Source organism: Cryptomeria japonica, chromosome 5 (assembly GCF_030272615.1).
Source record: "Cryptomeria japonica chromosome 5, Sugi_1.0, whole genome shotgun sequence".
NCBI classification, from domain to species: Eukaryota; Viridiplantae; Streptophyta; class Pinopsida; order Cupressales; family Cupressaceae; genus Cryptomeria; species Cryptomeria japonica.
Window position 1 is genome coordinate 875,288,768 of NC_081409.1, and position 23,962 is coordinate 875,312,729.

Below are 23,962 nucleotides of genomic sequence, written 5' to 3' on the forward strand. Positions count from 1 at the left end.
TTGAATAAGCCATCAATAAATTGTTACCTGCAGATTGTCTCTCTCTTGCTTGAATCTGGAGTAGAAGTAAATATCAGGAACTACTGTGGTCAGGTAGGCATTCAAGATTTTGCACAGAGTTTTTCTCGACTTTTTCATTAATTTGATCCATCAATAAACAAAGGAATTGCATTCTGTTTCATGCTCATTGGGTTGAAACCTCCCACAATTGCTAATGCCATTCTGCGGATCATTGGCAAGTGCACACAATATGACCTTAAAATCATGGTAAAACGATAATTTAGGATTATGTTTAATGTGTGGCTGCGAATAGGGTTTAGTGCTGATACAAATTTTCTCCTGGTTATAGAGCTAATTGCATGGTTTAATCCGAGGGCAAATTTCAATTTAGTTATAATGTCGTCATCTTAATATTTTCTCCTGGCTATAGAGCCAATTGCATAGCTATACTGGTATATTTTATAAGCACAATATAGCCATTTTGAACTTTGAGATTTTTTGGCTTGGTTAATATCTTCATCCTTTTGAAATACTGCAGACAGCATTGATGCAAGCTTGTAGATATGGTCACTGGGAAGTGGTTCAGACACTAGTGCTGTATAAGGCAAATGTAAGATAATTTCAACCATGTTATCACTGTCATCTGCTGTGTTTTATTGTGGAACAAGATGTCACCAATACTTGGGGTTATTCTCATTTAAGTTTCTGGCATTTCAGGTCAACAGAGCAGACTATCTTAATGGCCGAACAGCTCTTCATTTTGCAGCAGTAAATGGTCATTCTCGATGTGTAAGACTTCTTTTTGCTGATGTTGTGCCTAGCCTACCCAGTTTCTGGCATAACATAAGGACAGCTGCATCACAAGAAGGTTCATTAGTTGACTTTGATCCAAGGCAAGTAGCATTTGGTTTGTTGACCTCATTTTGAATAGCTGTCACGAAAACAAATCTTGACTTCCATAAGTGTTTTGTTTGAGTCCTTGCTCTAGGATTGTAAACAGACCGGCAGATGGAGGTATTACTGCACTTCACATGGCAGCACTTAATGGGCATGCAGAATGTGTACAATTACTACTAGATTTGGGGGCCAACGAATCATTTTTGACTGTTCAAGATGGGTCAACAATTGATCTGATAGGTGACTTAGAGTCTTAAGATCAAATCTCTTCTTTACATTTGTGGTAAAGATTATAGGGATGCCAGACATAATTGTAGTTATTACTGAAGTATAAAAGAATACAACACAAATTTGAACTATTAATTTAAAGACAATACATTTCAATAAGACTGGAGATTCCAACATCGTGATTTTCGGCATTTTGACAGGTGCAAATAGCACACCTCTTCATTATGCTGCTTGTGGTGGAAATGTTCAATGTTGCCAGGTAAATTGTTTATATTCAAATGCTTGTTCAATATAAAAAATAAAAAAACTGTTTATATTCAAATACTAATAAAATTTATAGCTATTAAGCTATAGCTGGTTGATTAATTTGAAAATTAAATAGGATGCATTTGGAAATAAACATTAACAAATATTTTTCTAAAATTCAGATGCTAATTGCTCGTGGAGCAAGTTGCAGTGCTCAAAATGCCAATGGGTATGTGTCCTATGCCTGCAGTACTGCTAAGTTCTAGTACTGGAATCTGGATGCATTGTAAATTTTGAAATTTTATATATGGCTGCAGTGTTTCCAAGCCATTGAAGTTAATGTCAAATAAGAAATATTGGGATAGTAAAAGTTACTATTTTCTGGAAGGAGTGCTGAGAGTCACTATCATTATAATACCTACAGGTTCTTGCAGAACTATAAAGTAAAACACAACATTAGGATATGCAATGTAGTTGATTTGCACACAAGATTTGTAGAGGAACAGGGAAATGCAAGTATTTAACGTATATTGAAAATTGTCCATAGAAGACATTTCCTGGACTAGTCGAGCAACAGGGGAATGTGAGTATAAAACATATATTGAGAATTGTCCATGGAAGGCATTTGCTGTAAGACTATGTTATATGGCCAGCCAAACTTCTCAGCTAATTGATTCTCCAGTGTTTTATCCCACGTGGTCATGGTACCACTGCTTTTGGACAAATGAAGTGTAATCTCTTAAACAGAACCCTCTTCTGCATTGTATGATACAAGGGCCAGAAGTAATATATGCCAGCCGCCTCTCTCAACAATTCAGGGCACTAAACATGAGGATGCCATTGCTTAACTAAAGTGGAAATAGGTGACGAGTAAAAACTAAAATATCTATTAGGAAGGTTTGTCCTTACCAGTTTGTGTGCTATAAACTTCAATTCATGATGGTGCATTAGGACTTTTCCTCATCTGGTTCGATGTTTCCATATAGTGAAACAAGTACATTTATGCAGTTTTATGGGTATAATGACCACATGATGACCTCTGTCATTATATGGAATGTTCAAATATCAATAACAGTATGGCCCAATTCAACCCTTTATGTATCCCATTAAAATTTTGGTCTTTCATAAATATTGTCACACTGCAGAGCAGCTTAAATATTTTTGTAGCTAATGATGCTAAGTATGCATACAAATCATTAGTTAAACCACCTACATATCAATTGACAATTATTATATACACATGCCCAGGGATTATATCTGGGATAACCTTCAAAAGAATTTAAATATATCTTTGCTTCCTCAATCCTTACGTGTACTTGCTGAAGTGTGCAAGCTGAACATGCAACTTGAACGACAATATAACAGCAAATAATATATCAACCAAAATAATAAATACCCTTTTCACTGATGATGCTGACAACATATAATTTTGTGACAAGCATGAAAATTGGTTTGACATACACCAAATTGACATATAATGCAATACTTCCAACTTTGACCATGCAACTTACAACTTATGGTCATACAAGTTTCTAAATCTTGAAATACCAACAATCTATGAAGATACATTTGAATCCAATACAATACTCTTTTGGCCTCCTATGTTCTTTTCCTCCATGTAATTAAATAAATGGGCAATGAGAATCTATCTTTGTTGTCTTTTTCAAAGAGGCATAAAGGCACATGATTATTGACCCAGTCTTCCATAAATATTTCTCTGAACGTTCATTTGACAACATTCGAGTGGGATCTAGCTAACACTCCTTCATCGGAGAACAATGCTCCAAACATTTTATCAGTAATCAATGATCATCTTTAGTTAGCTTCCCTGTTCATGAATCAATCTCTAGATTAATGCCCTTTAGGCATTCTATCTTAATACAGGGAAATAAATGCTTGTAGACTAGTGAGTTTATGTGCCCCAACGGCATTTTAATTGTGGATAATATTGTTGATGGCATAAATTCATTCCATACAGTATGCCCATTTGCTAAGAAAACTTATGAAGAGTTTGCACTTAGGCCAGGTTGACTAAAGTTGTATATGGCGTTGTGGAGTAGTTTGCATGTGGTACACATAACTCATGTTTAGATAGGATGGGTTGAGTAGGTGTTTGCAAATTAAGTTATATTTGGTTATCAATTGGCCTAATGCATAAGAGGTTTAATCCTCCCCACCTACATGTGCCTAAACTCCTTTTGTTCATCATGTCCCTACCTTAACATGTTGTCCCTTTGCCTTATCTAACTATTATTAGATAACTGTATATATATAAGGGAGATCTATCATTATAAATTATCATTATTTATGGATAATCAATTTTGGATCTTTTCTTTTCAATGATAAAGTAGGGAAGCATGTTTGGATCTCATAGTGGGAGAGATCTTGGATTGACTTGCTGATGAATATTTTTTGGTATAGCCTTACTTCAGGGGAATTTCTATTTCTAAATATATTGTAGTTTTAAAACTTGGACTTTGCAAAAACTTGGCAGCTCAAATGACTTAGACTCGGGGCTTAGCAAAAAGTATATATATATGTTATGCTTTATAATAGCATTTTGCATGTTAATAATGAAAACAAGGCCTAGACTTTCATCCTTGTCTTCATATGCTTCTTGTAGCAACTCAATTAAAATTTCTATTGAAGGGGATTCTATGATTATCATTAATGCCCTTGAAAAGTGGTCTTCCCCTAACTAGAAGATCAATAACATTGTATAGCAAGCTTGGAATTATGTTGGACACCTTTGAAATTATTTCTATTCAACATTATAATAAAGAGCAAACTTAGTAGCAAATTATATAGCAAACCAATGTGTTGAAATTCTTACTACTCAACATTGTTTTAAAATGGAAAACTTAGCAGCCAATTATATAGCAAACAAAGGTGTTTGTTCTTGTGGCAACTTTGAAGTGACAAATTCCTTTGAATGTTGGGAAGGATTTTGATTTTTCATGATGTTGATGGGTGTGCTCATTTAACCATTGGCAATGACACAGATCATTGTTGCCTTCCCAACCATAGATGATATACTGCTATCTTCTCCCTCGAGCACTCTTTTCTGGATAATGTAGATTAACTGTATATTCGATCTGCCTATGTATCGACTTGCTTGTCTTCTACATTCTACCACCAATGACGAGGAAATTAACTTATATATACCCATTATGGTGACTCTTCATGAAGAGTCGGCCTCTTTCAAAGTGAGGTGACTTTTGGACTGAGTTGGCATAAATATAGAGTCGGCTTCAATAGTTATAGATGATTTCGAACTTAGGAGATAACTCCCGCCGCTACTAACATCAACACTCCCTCTTAGCTAGGGAGGTATCTTTCCAAATATACATGTCATGGAGTCTCTCAACATGACATCCACAATGGCTACTCCCATTTGTGGAGAAGAATTCATTCTGGAGTCACTCATTGTGATGTCCACCATGGCTACTCCCATGTGTGGAAAGGAATATGGCATAAGTGCCCATCACGGAGTCACTCAATGTGATGTCGTCATGGAGTCACTCAACATGATGTCCACCATGGCTACTCCTAGAGGGTGGATAAACACAAGAAAGAGAATCATCACGGAGTCACTCAACATGACATCCACCATGGTTACTCCTAGAGGGTGGAAAGAACCACATCTCTGCCTCAGAGATGGACAAGGGCTTTCACTTCAAATTTCTCCGTCTTAGAGAAAAAATGCATTAACAAGGGCTTTCACCTCAAATTTCTCCATCTTAGAGAAAAATGCATTAACAAGGGCTTTCACCTCAAATTTCTCTGTCTCAGAGAAAAATGCATTAACAATAGATAACATAAATCACTGATGCTAAGCTTCCCTCTCAGTAAGGGCTTCAAGTACTAGTATCAACCTCATGACCTTCTCGTCCAAAGTTGCCTCTTTTGGTTTGTCAGACTCCCTCTGAATGTTAATTCCTCCTCTTCGAAGAAATTGATCGTAATGACAATCTATATGGGTTCTTCCTCTTCGAGAGATGTCTCCAGCCACCAACTCAGTCCCATGGTGATCCAAAATTATTGCCTTTCTTGATTTTTGAACTCATTTTCACACGGTCTCTTGCAGATTCATTAAGGATGCGTGGGACGGTTAATTTGCGCCAAGAAGAACCAGATTCAACAAGTTCACCATTCACCACTTCGTTGTTCTTCATATATGTCAAAAGTCATTATTATCTGGAGTTTATATACATGTGATGGTGGTGAACAAAGTGCTTAAAATAGCACTCCTATGGTACACAACAAATAACAAATTATCACACGTATTCAAAACAAACCAAACAAATAAAACAACACTCTATATGGGACCCATGGTAATATTTCACAATTACAGGGCTTCTGTAATATCTTTGACTTAGAACCGTCTTCTTTCCAATTTCCTGAACTTGGAAAGTAATCATATCAGAACTTGGAAAGTAATCAGCTTGATCAACAATGCAAGCCAATGAAAGTTGACACCACGCTCTCTACTACAAGCCTTGCATTGTAATGGTCATGGGCCTCTGATAGATCTGCTGTGCCAACTTCATCCCAGTATGGGCCGATGTGAATAGAGAGAGCCAATGGAAACTGAAACTCTCGATGATAAGCTAGCTCAACGTGATGACCCAAAATAGCTGCTAGCTAATGAATCTATCTCAATCAATGTAACATAGTTGTGCCGGGCACTTCTATGGCTTCCACACCATATTATCATTTGCTGAGCAGGTGAGTCTATCATGCGAAGGTGTCGAGACCGCAAATAGCCGCCGCAAATATTTAAGTTTAATTTGGCCAATACATAATCCAAAATAAAATACGCCTCTTGAAATGGTTGACAATTGAATTGGCATATACATTGTTTGATTTGGGGCTATGTAGATACGCGGCTTCTACTCTTGTTGGATTGGCTTACACATGACTTTGAGCGATACCAAATGCAGGGTCGATATTAATACTCTAATGTTGAACGACAAAGCTCCTTCCATCATTATCAAACCGAGAGTAGCACTGCGCTTCTACTAGAGATTCGCCACTATGCCACTTTCATTCTATAGTCTTGGAAGTCGCCACGACCTTTAGAATGTGTTAGCAAAGAATCAATCAATTTGAGCATGTAGAAGAGATGACATGAATACACACACACGTATGGCTCTCCTGTGGTTGCGCTGCCAAAAACTTCTGAATCGAGGCCCATTCCCTCATGCAACCCACGGTGCTTTCAATTCTCAAATAATGCTGGAAGATAACAAAATACCAGTTTGCTCTTGAATCTTCAGTGTAGATCTCTGTGGAGGTTCTCCATTTTCAATGCACAGGCACAAGACTTTTATTGTTGCTCTGATACCATGTTGATGGGTGTGCTCGTTTAACCACAGGCAATGACACAGATCATTGTTGCCTTCCCAACCATAGACGATATACTGCTATCGTCTCCCCCGAGTACTCCTTTCTGGATAATGCAGATTAATTGTATATTCAATCTGCCTATGTATTGACCTGCGTGTCTTCTACACTCTACCACCAATGAGGAGGAAATTAACTTATATATATACCCGTTACGGTGACTCTTCATGAAGAGTCGACCTTTTTCAAAGTGAGGTGACTTTTGGACTGAGTCGGCATAAATATAGAGTTGGCTTTAATAGTTATAGATGATTTCGAACTTAGGAGATAACTCCCACCGTTACTAACATCAACACATGATTTCCTTTTTTGTGGAAAAGGATTATTTATTCATCACTTCATAATTTTATGGTGTGTGGAAGTGATCTTGAAATCATGATGTGATTGGCAATAATTGAAATCTCCTTTGAGATCATGTTAGATCTTTCTCACAAAGGTTTGTATTAGTGTCATTTTAGCTTCCATCTTTTCACAATTCTTGACCAGGTAAAGAGAAAAGTTTGGATTGAAACAGGAGACACCCGTTTGATTTTTTTGTTACTTGTCCCTATGTTTTATACTCTCAATTCACTCATTAAACATATCCATGGAACATATAGTTGAAAATCATAACATATTGATTCTTAATATATAATACATGGTGTAAATAGGGTATTATTCTAAATAGATGAAAACCACAAGGCAACATAAAATTACCATATATCTCATCATTTAATATATCAAGATTAAGTACAAATATGGCTGATATTACAATCTCATGAAAGTCATAATATCTAAATAATCTCAAATATGTGACTTAAAGTGCAGGTGTTCTCAATTATAAAATATCTTAAGAGAGTGGTCTAATCGAATACATAGATGACACTAAGAGGGTCAACAATAATTAGATTTACAATTTTAAGCATTAATTGTACTTATACATTGAAGAAATGGTCACATACTCGAAGAGTACTTGGCAAGGCCAAAATTTCAAACTCGACAAAAACTTGACAACTTAAAAAAAAACTTAAATTTCTCAAAAAATACAATTACTTTTCCAAAATTCTATTACAAAATGTATCAGATGAGTCTAAAAAACCACGAGGAAATGTTTTCTATTTTTGATTCTTGAATACATATAAATTACAAAATTGCATCATCATGTAAAGTCAGATACACTAATTGATAACTATTGTGAAACCACGAAGAAGTGTTTTCTATTATATTTGATTCTTGAATAGTAATACATATGGATTACAAAATCACATCATCATGTAAAGCCAGATACAGTAGCTAGGTATTAATTGATAAATATTGTGAATTTGTGATTATTGTCTTTGAAAACCACCATCATAAATTGTATATTGAGGCAAGTAAAAAATTATAAGTTTTAACAATTTCCTCTTCCCAATTCAAATGAAAAATTAGGCAATAGAGGGTATGGTCCTTGCACTTAGTTGTGGTTCCTTGCTTGGCCTAGAAGACTGTGCATATGGCTCCACCCTATTGCTAGATGTCAATTCCTCCTTTTCCATATCTATGCAATCCAATGACAATCCAAGCTTCCCTACTTTTTCTGCAGCCACGTCTTCCATAGCTTGCCTCTTGAAATCAACAATCTCATCCTTTGTAAACAAGGAGGGCTTATCATCCTTGCATGGTCTAGTCACTTTCTTTGATTTGTCCTCCACCTTTCTTGTGCAAAGACGAAGGTTTTCTCGCACAAAGACTAGATTATTGAGGTGTTGTTGAGTCAATTTATTTATTTTCTTTGTGTGAGGGCGTTAAACAAATTCCAATTGCACACATAGGTAGAAGCAATACAAGCTTGAGACAAAACATGGTGGGTTAGATTTTGCAGATTTGGTGTATTTTCACCCCAATCTTCCCACAAATAACTTGCAAAAAATATATTCAGGAGTTTGTAAATAAACAATATTCTATTAATAATTGTATTTTGTAACTTGCAAGCTGTAAGACTTCACTTTTTCTTATTTGGTGTCTAAGTGGATCTTTCTTGTATAGCTAATGGCGAAAAAAAGCCTCTCTTTAGTTTGTTTATAACTCAGCAACTAAAAAATTATGAGGTCCTTCACCTCAAACATAGGTGTCATCCTCTCAATGCATGGGGATGGGCCCTTCATAGCCTCCTCAATAGAATTTGTGAAGCTATCAAAGAAGAAAAATTTGGGGTTGAAATAGTACCTCGTTGCATGAATGGGTTGGTTTTGTGGAGTCTATATATGCTTGAGTCACAGACATTTGCTTCAAGGGAATCAATAAACCAGAAATGCTTTGAAATATTAGAAAATTAGTTGTAGACCCTGTAGCACTTGATCACACAAGCTCATTCCCTTGGTGTGATCTCTCATCAAGCTAAGAATCCATGGGTGATTATAAATATATTTGTTCATATTTCTTGCATCTTCTACAATTGGACTCACCCAATCAATTTTGTCTATGTCCTCTAAAGAAGGTCAAATTAGTGAGCTGTACAAGGGATCCAAAAAAGTGTTGGATGTCTCTCTTCAAGCAATCTTCGAGCTGCCACATGTGCTGCTACATTGTCAACAACAATTTGGACAACATTTTGTAGGCCCACCTCTAAAACAACTCCCTCCACATCAAGCTTAAGTTTTTTGCTTTTTTTATTTTGTTGGAGGCATCAATTGACTTTAAAAAAATTAATACACCATTGATGAAGGTACGATTTCCTGCATCTATACACCAATCTAAAAGAATTGTGCATTCAAAATTTTGCCATTGCTTTCTTTTATCTTTCATAATTTGTTTTGCATCTACAATAGCATCTTGGAGCAACTTGCCACTTAATTCTTTTGGAGAGGGTGCCTTGTACCCTTTCCTTGCAACCACCAATGCTGTCATCAGATACTCCCAATATGGGCTTCCTGCTATGTTAAGGGAGGGCTGTTATACCAAAAATTTGTGCATGCCTTATTTGTTTCTTTGTGTGCTTCCTTGTTCCACTTTGTATCTTCTAATGGAGTTTGTGCTCTTGGTATATTTCTAGGCACAAAAACCCTTATGACTAAGCTCTACTTGAGTTTGATAAGCTGGATGTGCCACGTATGTGTGGGCCATGATTAGAGCTCACAAAGACCTGTATCTACATTGGATTTTGTTTCTTTGTGTGCTTCCTTGTTCCACTTTGTAGCTTCTAATGGATTTTGTGCTCTTGGTATATTTCTAGGCACAAAAACCCTTATGACTAAGCTCTACTCGAGTTTGATAAGCTGGATGTGCCACGTATGTGTGGACCATGATTAGAGCTCACAAAGACCTGTATCTGCATTGGATTTTGTTGCCAAATTAGGAGCAATGGCTTCGGCTTTCATCCAGTGATGCAAGAAGGGCCATCATCTCTTGTTTCACCTCTTTTTAGGTTGCTGTAGATGATTTGGAATCGTGATTAGGAATGCTTTCAAGATGGTATTTGAGGTGATTGATGCCTCCACTAAGTTTCTTTATGCACTAGTTACAAATCACAGACCTTGCTATTGGTCCCTTTATGGCTTGTTTCCAAGTAGGGTCACAACAAGGGGTCTAATTCCAATGGGATAGCTTCCACTTGTTGAGTCTGAACCAAGTGCAAAGCTGGATGTCATTGTGACTATAGGTGATTGATGCCTCCACTAAGTTTCTTTATGCACTAGTTACAAATCACAGACCTTGCTATTGGTCCCTTTATGGCTTGTTTCCAAGTAGGGTCACAACAAGGGGTCTAATTCCAATGGGATAGCTTCCACTTGTTGAGTCTGAACCAAATGCAAAGCTGGATGTCATTGTGACTATATCTTAACCTGCAATATTTATAAAAATGAAAAAATAGTGATTAAAAAAATGTAGCAATTTAAATATGAATAAAAAAAAATGGAAATTTTAATGCATTTAAAAATTTAATTGTAATATAGTAATATGGTAATTGAATGAATGAATTTAATAAAAATATCATTCTTAAACCCTAAGACGTAAACTCTATATTCAGAAAAAATAAAAGAATTTGATTTTTTTTATTTAAATCAATATATATCAATTTAAGTTTAGTCAATCCACAAATTTAGACAAATTGAATCATTTCAATCCAATAAAATATACAAATTTTGACATGCTTAAAAAGTTAGAAATGATTTACAAATTTAAATACTTCCAAACAAAGGAAAAAAAATTGAACTAACTTGATGCGAATCCAAAATTCTAGAAGTGTTTTCGTTGAATCCCCTAAAAAATCTTCTCATTTTGCTCTAGAATGCTCAATTGTTGTTGTGTGGTGTAGAAGGGTGAATGAGGGTTCTAAAGACTAGAAATTATGCTTTTGGAGTGTTAAAATTGCATTTTTATCGTGGCTAATGTGTATCTACAGTTTGCAGCAATTTTTTCTCAGACTCATAAAAAAATCAGCTGAGTTTTTTGTCAAATAATCATAGGTAAAACTTTTGAGTTAATTTTGTGAGTGCTCGTGGCAATAACAATCTCATGAGTACTCGACGACTTGCAAGTACTCGGTGACTCATCGAGTCTGTGAACTACAATCACATAGATTGCTAGTATCTATTATAAATGGTGAAATTTGCATATCCATGTCAATTCCCATTTAGTTTGGGCCCATTTTGAGAGGATGTCTGGATATGATTATATAGCTTGACATGTGTTATGCTTTTGTGCTATGTTTGGCTCTTTCCTCAATCACCATCAATCATCATTAACTCTCACTTGCACACATTTCTATACATGTGACTGTTACCTTGCCTTGTCTACACTAATTCTCTCCCATTACCCTCATATATGTTCCCATACTTCTACATACTCATTTATTATCTTGAGACCTTTCTTTCCCCATCTGCAATCATTTATGGGACGAGCTAGATTGATCTTGCATGGTGTAGATCTGATCCAAAATTCAAAATTGTCAATTCTTGTCCTTTTCCACTAGCTATTGGGAGCTTGGTACACATTTGTGTGACAATTCATTATGTCTTAGTACATAAAGAAATTCGTATGAGCATTAATTCCTATTCTGTAAATCATTTGAAAATCCTATGCATCAAAGAGAATAATTATTCTAGGAGAACTTCATCTTGGAGCACTAAAAGGAACCTAATATGCACAAATCTCTTGGACACTTGCATGCCTGATTTCTATCTGCCAACATTCACCTAAGTTTGTAAGTTGGTAAGACAGGGGTTGACTAAGGAAAAAATGACCCTCATGATTCAACAATTACTCCAAGGTACTCCTAAATAGCATGCCATAGTGGACAATAGAGATGGGAGCAAGCTGGATGGTAGAATAATAGATTCTGCCAAATCAAATCTATAGGTTTTAAGATAGATCCAAATAAGGCAGAATTTATCTAGGTCCACAAGATTGACCCACATAGAGTTCCAAATAGTTAGCACTTTGAGGGAATCTACTCTTTTGTACCTGAGAACTATTTATTTGCAACATCAGATTTAATTCTTCATTTTAGCTTTGATAGCTAAGTTTCTTCCTCCACATTCAGTTTCATAAATTAGCATTTAGTGTTTTGATATTTACTTAGCTTTGGTTACCTAGAGTTTTAATTAATTGTCCTCGGTAATCCATTAGGGAAACTATTTTTCCTTTACATTTTGGTGAACTTGATAACTCTTCCACCCTCCAGGGTTTGACATTAGGGCTATAAATCATTCTTTTTAGGGTTTTTAGATCTAGTATAATATTTATTTCATCATACACTTTCAGAATTCCTAGGGTTTGGATTCATTTTGTCTATATATGCTCATTATACTTTGACTAAGGTTTGGATATACATCTTTCATCCCATCCTCCCACCTTTGGATAATCTACTGTAATGGCTCCTTCTAGGTCGCTTTCCTTGATTGATATGCATACATGTATTTTAGATTTTGATATGTTTCTCTCTTTTGTAACACATCATGCTTCTATCCTTGACACTTTCACAACATTGTTTTAACATGGATGAGGATGTGCTCTCAATGGGGGTATTGTTTTACCATATTCACTTTTCCCTCCCTTATTGAATTGGTTAATTCTCATCCTTTACTTTTATACACACCTCATTTGTCCATGAGTCCTATGTTGATTATACTTCAACCATGCGTTGCGATATTGATGGGTATATACCTAACGAGGAGTTACCTTGTGTAGTAATGCTTCTAGCATGATAGTTTTTGATGATGTTACACCTAATACACCTGCATATGACATTGCTCAACATCATGATGATATTCCTTCAACATGTCATGATAGTTCTATGTCCATAGAGGAATGTTTTTCGAAATGCTAACTTCTTTTGCATATGATGTTGTGTTTCTTGATGGTCATTCTTCTACATCTCATGTGAACCTTATGGACATTCATGATAGATTTTCACATAGTGATACCTCCTATGATGATGGCATATATTGTGATAACATTGCATTAGCTTCCCACGTCGGCATTGTTAATGCTTCATTGCCTTTTCCTAAATTATAAGAGGATATTATAAGCCTTGGTGAAGAGCTATCGCATGATGAATATGATGGTACCGTAAATGCTTTGTTAGATGTTAAATCATTCTTGCTTTCTAATTATGAGTATTTGGATGATGATATCCTACTCATTAGTGATTTTATACTTTAATTGAGTGGTGCAGTTTTTCAATTGTTTGATTCATCTTGTTTGCACTACACTTCTTTTATGAAGCTTGCACATGCTTTCGTTGCTTATTTTTGTAAACCTAGTGCCCATGTGTATAGTATAGACATACTAATACCTTCTCATGATTTATCTTTTGATCTTTGTTATCTTATTATTCTTTTTCCTTATACATCTATTAAACCTACCTTTCATCATATGCCATCCTCTTCTAAACTAGCTAGAGGCAAAGATGTGCCATTGCAACAATTTATTGTACCTCATAAGTCTACACGTGGTATTAGAACAACTTGTGAAACACTCTTATTACCTTACTTCTTGTTAAATTACACAAGGCTAAATGTGGTTGTACTTATTATCATACACATGAATGTTCTAAGGATAGAGGTATTTCATTCAAAAACAAAGTTCAACAATTTATAGACAAAGGGAATATACATGTTAGGCATGCTAAAGAGCTTGCATCCTATATTGAGGTTACACGATGGAAAAGAGAAACCTCCTGACTTGAGAGGTGACTTCATTCCTTAGATATCGTTATTTATAGACCTCTTATTACTTGACACATTTTCTGCTTTCAGCTTTCCTTTCTTGGCTTCATGTTTCCAGGTTCCTAATTAACATGCTTTGTTGTTAGTTATCTCTCTTAGTTTTGTGCACAACCAAAGTTTGTTGGGCAAGCAACAAAACAAGTGTTCAAAGTAGTCTTCACTTTGGTACTCTATTAGGGGACAAAAGATTTCAACTTTACAGGAGATGCAGACTCTAATTGGGCTGGTAATGCCAAGATCATCCATTCATCTTCCATAGATGCCACAGCCACTCAATAGTATCTCAAAGCACTCTGCACAAGATCAGACTTGATGGTAACTATACTTTTGTCAAACCTTTTGTGTTATCTACTACGTATTTTGTTGGGTCTGACACACCTCTAGGTCAATTGCAAGGGCTAATTCATGCTGCTCATTACTGTGCTGTTTTGAGCATTACACTTCCGACACTAGATAATGTAGTTGCTGTAGTAACCTTGATGGCATCCTTGAGACTCGCAATATACTAGGTCGTCTGCTAGCACATCATACGCTTACCAGCCACACCACACAACGATTGGGAGATGATGAGTCAAACATGGAAATGATTCAACTTCCATAACTGTAAATGATGTTCAATTCTCAATTCAATATGCAAGATATATTCTAGTTATATTTTATTGATCTATGTATTGTCTACTTATATGATAAATCTGATTGTCTACTTTTGTATGGCATCCTTGAGGCTCGCAATATACTAGGTCGTCTGCTAGCACATCATACGCTTACCAACCACACCACACAATGATTGGGAGATGATGAGTCAAACATGGAAATGATTCAACTTCCATAACTGTAAATGATGTTCAATTCTCAATTCAATATGCAAGATATATTCTAGTTATATTTGATTGATCTATGTATTGTCTACTTATATGATAAATCTGATTGTCTACTTTTGTATGGCAGGTGAGAGGAGCATTTTATATTTTCTATGTCCTTTTTCTTAAATGCCATATGATATATATATATGAGAGGGGAGGATCAAGCAGTGCCTTGACTGGTCATGTCTTATGGACATGACCGATCAAGACACTACTTGATCGCACCCTTTGGTATATAATATCAACCGGTGTTAAACATATTTGTCAGCCCGATATTAATCGGTGATCACATAACACATAACATATTTGCCAACCCGATATTAATCGGTGATCACATAACATATGACATATTTGCCAACCCGATATTAATCGGGACTTACATAACATGTTTAACCGATATGCCAATCGGTATTAATTATGGCGTTTGGTATTGCAAGGTAACCGAAGTGAATCGGTGTCTATGTTAACGGACACCGATCACTTAACTAATGGTTATATTCATTAATCATTATATTCGAAGTTATACTGATCGGTATATGGTTATATTAATGCTTCGAATGTTTTCCTTAACACCCGATATCAATCGGTGTGAGTTTATTACATCTCCCCGATAACAATCGGTTCAAGCATAATCATTAAATACTAATTGATGTTCAGTTTACCGATAATCATCAAATCAGTTTTGCAATGGCTATCCTGATTTGCTAATTGGTGAATGCATCTAATATAATAGATTATCACATCAGAATTCTATGATAATAAACAATTATGTATAAATAAAGAATGGTTATCAATTGAGGGCATGATAATATTCATTTGAATAATCGATAGGATAAATGATTGAATGAGAGACTTCATTTATCTCTCATTCAATCATTTATCTTAACGAAGCTATCTATGCATTAACACTCCCTCTTAGCTAGGTAAGATAAAAGCAAACAATATATTCAAGCATCACAATTCAAATCATAGTTAGCATTCTCCACTCAATCTAACACTCTAGAAGATTATATCACCTAATCACATGATATAACCTAAACACGTGATACAACTGTCCATCACGTAAATCTTGTGATGACAGGATATCACCTAAGCATGTGATATCAATATTGTCTAAACACGCAATCTTTAAGGATAATCATAAATTCTCATCTTATCCAAGTTGTGGTATGTGCAAAAAAAACACCTTATACAAATGTCATATCACCTAATCACATGATATGAAGTATCACTTAGACACATGATACAAATGTCCATCACGTCAATCTTGTGATGACAGGATATCACCTAAGCACGTGATATCAGTATTGCCTAAACACGCAATACTTAAGGATAATCATATGAGAAAGATTTAAATTCTCATCTTATCCAAGTTGTGGTATGTGCACTAACACTTCATATGAATGTTTTACCACACCACAATCATGGCTTCATCCATGATCCCCTAGAGATCCACCATGATAACTGGTTTGGACATTATAAGATCGTCACCTTATAATGTCTCCATACAAGTGTTCATTATCTTGAGAGATCCTCACCTCTTAGATATGTCACCTTATAATGTCTCCATACAAGTGTTCATTATCTTGAGAGTTAGTCACCTCTTAGATATGAACCCAGGGGATAAAATCCAAAAATGTCTTGTCATGACAAAGAAGTTTACACATTAAACATGCAAATACAGATTACAAAGCAAATTACCTTTCTATCATACCTAAACCTTTTCTGAAGTGATCAACCTTCACTCTGAAAGAGGTTTGGTCAGAATATCTGTAGTTTGATCTCCAAGGGAAAACCCTCCTACTCGAGGGAGAAACACCCAGCATAAAAATGTCTTCTTTATATATCAAATATGTCTAGCAATAATGCAAGATACGGGCCCAATATATGTTGCTTCACTCCTTGAAGTAAATTTCACAAGAACAAATCTGATTGGCCTTCTTCACAGGATCGATCTGCTCTAACTAATATATAAACTGCTCTTCACTTAAATTGAATGGATCAGAGAATGAGTTTGCATCTTCTATATATATGAGGGAGGCACCCTTTCACAAGGGGTCGGTCCTCAATGACACCATCTGTCTCTTCACAAGGGTGGCCACTACAACATCAACACTCCCTCTTAGCTAGGGAGGAATCCTTGTTAATAATATAGTTATGAAATGACATCCACCATGGCTACTCCTAGAGGGTGGAACACGATTCATCATGGTATCCAACATGATGACATTCATCATGGCTATTCCCAGAGGGTGGAACATGGGCCTTCTCCTCAAACTTCTCCCTCACAGAGAAGAGCGTATTAATGAGGGCTTGCTCCTCAAACTTCTCTCTCACAGAGAAGAATTCATTAAGCACATCTTCATGATGGTGTGGCTCCCTTTGAGCTTGATATCAACCTTCTGACCTCCTTGTCTAAGGTTGCTTCTGATGAAATGTTAGACTCCCTCTGAATCTGATATCAACCATCTGACCTCCTCTTCGAAGAACCAGATTGCAAGGACAAACTGTATGGGTTCTTCTTCTTCGATAAGTACTTACCGCCATCAACTCAGTCCTCTGACTGCAAGCATCGAGTTCTTTCTCCCTTGAATGAAATCTCTTATGCTTCTTGGTCTGTCCTTTCTTTATCTCGAAAGATCACCTGCAAAACATGACTTATAGAACTTTGGTATGTATTTAGCAAATTCACCACTAGTAGCATAAACAAGAGCCCCTATGGTCAACATTGCTTCCTCATGGACTGTTGCACTTCTGCAGGCAAATTCTTGTTTATAGATGGAAATGTGAAATCTTAGGATCTCCACTAAAGTCCCCTCCATATTCTTCCTGAATTCTTCATCACAAATAGTACATCAAAACTCTATAGCCTAAAGAGCAACAAGCTCTTCATCACTTTTAACTGCTTTTGTTGTGATTCCAAAGAAATCTTGCATGTAAGGGGCAAGTTTCTCATAGTACGTTGAAGAAATTGAAACAAGATATTCAAATGTAACTTGTCATGTGTGGACACCCACTGACAATGTTTGATTCACAAATAACACGCATAATGTAATTGCATGAATTAATAACAACATAGGAAATTCATGACCATTAATCAAACATGGATTACTTATCTCTTTGTTTATTAGTCTTCCTCGCAATCCAACAATTGTTCATTCCTGATTCTTTGCACTTGAAGATTTAGATCTCATTTGATGGTTGCTCTTTGATACACATACTTTTAGTTGTTGTGTTCATCTGACATAACCAGATCTATGAGATGTTGAGCCCATATGCCACGTACAGGACACTTAGCAGTATCGATGTGGCATCGATCTTCCTCAATAATCTTCCCAGCCATGCATTCAAATGAAGACCCTTCTCTGCAAATCTGTACATGCTATGGAAAGAGAGTATCGAATTGGTTTTGTCTACAGTAAGACCGTTGCTTCTCATGTCGCTCTCTGCCTGGCAAATAGATGAGTATTGTTTCCAATGTTGTGGCGCTAGCGCCAAACAACATTTAAAGATAAACCTTAATGCCCAATTCAATAGATGGAACTATTAATCACAAAAAATTGCTAAGTGATTCGATACACAGACAATCCATCAGATCTATGTTAGATCGAGATCTTGCCGCCTCCCTTGAACTTTCGTTGTTGATCAATTTTTTATTTTTATTACTACAGCAATTTATTCTAGTTTCATAAAGACATTTGTGACTGCATCTTGTCTATATGTAATTGTATCGTCCAGAGGTGTCTGTTTCCGGTCATCTTGAATGTCTACTTCAGCTCTGTTGATGTGTTTTTTATGACGGCGTCTAACACAGAATAAAGTTGCCTAACGGTCACTTCACTCTCTCTTGATTAAAGTACGATTGTGAAATATCCCTAGCCAATTTTTTTGAAATTTTTGATCAACTTAATTACAACAACTATATGAGTGATCAATTAGTTCTGAGAAAAAGTATTTGATTTGCTGAAGCAACCCTAACCAGAATGGCACCGTGTGGATGAGCATTGGTCAGAGGATCTTAGTTGCTTATGCAAAGAACTCTAACCAGTATGGCGCCGGGATGGCGAGCATTGGTCAGAGGGTCCCTGAAATCTAGAACTGGAAGGAACTCAACGCCAAGTATGTGCTACCCACTCCAGACGGATAGGGGCTACCATATGACGGAGTGAAACTTAAATGCTTGAATTTAATTGATTGCAGAAACTGAAAAGACACTCGACATCCAGGATGTGCTTTCAATCCCAACAGGGAGAGGAGCTACCATAGGATGGAGGTAGATAAGATAAGTTTGGTTAGCTTGACAATTACAACCAAGATCACAGTTCAAGACTGCCAGTACTACTGGTCAGATTATAATCAAAAGAAATTCTTTCACAACTCCCCTTTTAGAAGAGAGTTTCTGATTCAACATTAATCTGCACATTCAACCGCGAACCCATGGATCACTGCCAACAGCTCATTTCGTCCTCGTACAATCTTCCTTCCTCCGGAAACTAGTTGCAAAATGCCTTGGTGACGTGGAAACCTGCGAAAGACTCAAACAACACTGCAAAACCCTCACAATGAAAAATGGCACGATTTCCAATGCATTTAAAATGGTACGGCTGGCTGCAAAATACGATTTGTCATTAAAAATAAATGCATGAACCAAACTTGCTGAAACCCTAGGAAATGCAACGACTAGGTGAGGCAAATGCAAAGAACTAATACCCACAATGCAATTTTTTTGTATTTTCTGGTTGTGAACAAAACATGAAATTAGTCGCGGGAATTCTAGATGCAGAAAACTGAATGAACTATAAGCCTAAATGATTACAATGAAAACTCTGATGATAAACTACGGCTAAATGCAATTACATAGAAAATATAATCACCCTAGTTGCTATCTTTCAAGCAAGAAGAGATGCCTATGCTAGAAGGCTTCCATTCCTTGAAGCATGTCCAGAGCCAGACGGCTGCCCAAATACAAATTCTGCCAAAAGATCCCTTCAATCCTCCCAAGACTCCAATAAATAGCTTCACTTGCCTTCTCAAAACCCTAATTCGATTTCCAAGGCAAACCCTAATCCCCTCCTCAACATGGCACCATCACACCTAGCCAAAAAGTCAATGAAATAATATAAAAATATCACCTTGGTAAGTTTCGCCATGTTTTGACTTTGGCCAAGGATAAAATATTAATTAAATCCTCCATGAGGGCGCCACCCATAAAGTCCCCCTTTTAAGTGATGTTTTTAAGTTGTTGGACTAGGCCAAGGGGGGATAAGCAACTTTATAATTATAATGATTATTTAATTAAAATAAAGTTACTTGACCACACAACTCCAAAATCTGAAGCTAGAACCTGACCATGCTCCTGGAGTTAACTGAACAGGATGTAGAGATTGCCCGATGCCACGCGAGCCCTGCCAAAAATAGAACTTACTAAAAATAGTAAATTCTGAAAACTGCTCCAAAAACTGAGATGAAGACATCGTTGCGAAGCCCTCTGAACCATCAGAAAAAGCCGACGATGAACCCATCCAAAAAGACCTCCTCAAAAATAGGAAACCCTAATTTTACCCTCCGACTGGCCTCCGAGCTTCCTAGAAAGAGACCAACGGTTGCAGAAAGGATCAGGTTTGAGAAGGGGTCATTACAGTCCGCCCTCCCCAAGATTGCTTGCCCTCAAGCAATCGCAACCCAGGATGCTGCAATATCTCATCATTTTCCCATGTTGCATCCTCCAAAGGTAGGTTCTTCCACTTCACTAAATATTCTCTGACAGTTCTATTCCTCAAAGAACGTTCTCTGACATCAAGTATCTCCTCGGGAACTAGAATCAATAGTCCTTCTTCATCCAACGGTGGCAACTGTGAAGAAGCAACCACATTGTGTCCAAGTGCCTTCTTGAGGCGAGACACGTGGAAGACGTTATGCACTCTGCTATCTGAAGGTAGCTCTAATTCATAAGCTACAGCCCCAATCTTCCTGATGACCCTAAATGGTCTATAGAAGCGCGGTTTCAGCTTCTCAGCTCCACTCTTCTTGAGAGTAGACTGTCTATAAGGTTGTAACCGGAGATAGAGCATGTCCCCAACCTCAAAAGAACGCTCTACCCGTCTCTGATCAGCATATAACTTCTGCTGATTCTGTGCAATCTGCAAATTATCCTTTAAGGACCTCATTATGTCTTGACTCTGCTGCAATAAATCCTTGGCTAAAGGGGCTTTGCTATCCCCAAACACCAAATCTGCAAAGCTGGGTGCTTCATACCCATAAAGTGCCAAGAAGGGAGACATTTTGATTGACATATGATAGGTAGAGTTGTAGCAATACTCGCCTATATGCAGCCACTTAACCCAAGCTTTCTGCTGCTCTGACACATAATTTCTCAAGTAGCCTTCCAGCCACTTGTTCACAACTTCAGTTTGCCCATCAGTTTGGGGGTGATAACTTGTGCTTGGAGTCAGCACAGTACCACTCATTCTAAAGACTTCCTGCCAAAATGTACTTAGGAACTTACTGTCCCTATCACTTACAATATTCTTTGGCAATCCATGAAGCCTAAACACTTCTCGAAAAAATAAATCTGCAACTTGGGCTGCAGAAAAAGTACTAGTAATGGCAAAGAAATGAGCAAACTTGGTTAATCTGTCAACCACCACGTAAATGCAATCCCTCCCTTGGGCCTTGGGCAACCCAGTGATGAAATCCATTGAAATGCTTTCCCATTTTTGATTGGGAATGGGAAGTGGTTGCAGCAATCCGGCGGGCAATGTATGCTCATTCTTATTCGCTTGACAAACAGGACATTCCTGAATGTAGCGTTGCACCTCCTTCTTCAGACCTTTCCAAGAAAACCTTTCGCGGATCTGCCTATAGGTCTTGAAAAAACCTTGATGGCCAGCAACTGGGATGTCATGAAAATTCACAAGGATCTTTCTTTTGAGCTTAGAATCAGCCACCAAAAAGATTCTTCCCTTATAGTGAATCAATCCCTCAACCACCTGATACTTCTCATCATGGAAAGTACCTTCTAAAATGCTGGTTGCAAACTGATTTTTGGCATAATCAGCAAGCAACATGTCTCTCCAATCTGCAGTAAGCTCACACAATGAGCTAAGATGAGGCCGTCGGGAGAGAGCATCGGCCACGACATTATTTTTCCCTTTGACATATTCAATGTCAAAGTCGTAAGCTTGCAGCTTACTCACCCATTTCTGTTGCCTCTCATTTAAATCCTTCTGGTGCATAAAATGCTTGAGGCTATTGTGGTCTGTTTTTACCACGAACTTGTTTCCCACCAAGTACTGCCTGAACTTGGCTAATGCATGCATAATGGCAAGCATTTCTTTGTCATAAATTGAATAGGATCTCTCCACACCCCTCAATTTTCTGCTCTCAAACACGATAGGGTGTTTGTCTTGCATCAGGACAGCGCCAACTCCTTCACCTGATGCGTCACACTGCAACTCAAATGGTTTGGAAAAGTCTGGAATGGCTAGAACTGGACACGAGCTCATGATTTTCTTAAATTTATCAAACACCTCTTGAGCTCTTTCGGACCAAACAAAGGCCCCCTTTTTGGTGAGATCAGTAAGAGGAGCTGCATTCTGGGAATACCCCTTAACAAACCTCCGATAAAAACCACATAGACCTAGAAATCCTTTTAATTGAGTCAAGTTCTCGGGAGGTGGCCAATCCATTACTGCTTTTATTTTCTCCGGATCCACCTTTACTCCCCCAGCACTGATTATGTGACCCAAGTACAATAACTCCTCCATTCCAAATTCACATTTGGAAGCTTTTGCAAACAAACTTTCAGACTCTAGGGTACTAAGCACTACCTCCAAATGTTTAAGGTGCTCATCCCAAGTCTTGCTGTAAATCAGGATGTCATCAAAAAATATCAGCACAAATTTCCTTAACTGATTCTGAAAGACACGGTTCATGCAAGACTGGAAGGTGGCTGGAGCATTAGTCAACCCAAAGGGCATGACTAGGAATTCAAAATGGCCATAGTGGCATCTGAAGGCTGTCTTTTCCACGTCAGATCCCCTCATCCGAATCTGGTGGTAGCCCGACCTCAGATCGATCTTCGAAAAGAACTTGGCCCCATGTAACTCATCAATGAGTTCATCAATTCTGGGAATGGGGTATCTATTTTTGATGGTGCTTTGATTCAAAGCACGATAGTCCACGCACATGCGCATGGTCCCATCTTTTTTCTTAACAAGCACTACTGCTGAAGCAAAGGGACTCTTGCTTGGGCGAATGAAACCCATCTCCAGGAGTTCTTGAATATTCCTTTCTATTTCATCCTTCTGCCTCTTTGGATACCGGTATGGAGTTGTGATCACTGGTTTAGCTCCTTCCTTGAGCTCTATAATGTGTTCTGAACCCCGTTCAGGGGGAGGTCCAGGAGGCAAGTCGGCAAAAACTGCACTCTTCTTTGCAAGCAGAGACTGGATATCAGGAGGTTGATCACGCTTAGCCTCAATGGGACTTGCAGGGAGGATCATACATTCGGCAACCCATTCAACTTGATCATGACGGATCAGTCTTGCCATTCTTTTGAATGACACCACTCGCGGACCTCCATTAGACATGCCTCTTAGAACTACTCTCTTCCCATCTGATTGAAACTTTAACTCCATAGTTTGCAGATTCAAGGAGATCTCTCCAAGAGATCGCAGCCATTGAATACCTAAGACAGCATCAGTATCCCCAATGTGTACTACGTAGAAGTCATCCTTGACTTCGTAGTTTCCCAACTGCATGGTCATGTTTGAAATCTTCTTGGTGCAAGAGATATGAAATCCATCTGCAACCATGACCTTGAACCCTTCAAACTCTTCAGTTTGCAGCCCCTTCTTGGCTACTACAACTTCATCAATGAAGTTATGTGTTGCTCCGGTGTCGATCAAGGCAACAATTCGCTGCCCTTTGATCATCCCACGAACCTTGAATGATTCGTTTCTTTGAAAACTAGAGAGCTGGGCCAAGACTCCACCACACTCCTTTTCATCTCCAGATTCTTCTGGGGCTCTATCACCTTCACTTTCTTCATAATCAGATTGCTGGTCGGATAAATCAGACCCACTTTCACCAGCAGAATAATATTCAATCTGATTGAACTTAACCCCCTTTTGG

The 23,962-nt window shown here is 37.5% G+C and overlaps 1 protein-coding gene across 5 annotated transcripts in view; it reads left to right on the plus strand.

Annotated features, from left to right (window-relative positions):
* Positions 1–23,962, plus strand: part of LOC131067395 (probable E3 ubiquitin-protein ligase XBOS32) — a 96,038-nt gene that overhangs the window by 2,199 nt on the left and 69,877 nt on the right. For 3 of the 5 annotated variants that reach the window (XM_059221811.1, XM_059221812.1, XM_058002371.2), the window contains exons 4-9: positions 34–93; positions 539–610; positions 718–893; positions 977–1,137; positions 1,326–1,384; positions 1,554–1,600. In XM_059221811.1, coding sequence (XP_059077794.1) covers positions 34–93; positions 539–610; positions 718–893; positions 977–1,137; positions 1,326–1,384; positions 1,554–1,600 — 575 coding nt within the window. The remainder of the gene's footprint in view (positions 1–33; positions 94–538; positions 611–717; positions 894–976; positions 1,138–1,325; positions 1,385–1,553; positions 1,601–23,962) is intronic. The other 2 variants (XM_058002378.2, XM_058002379.2) reach the window with 1 other exon arrangement.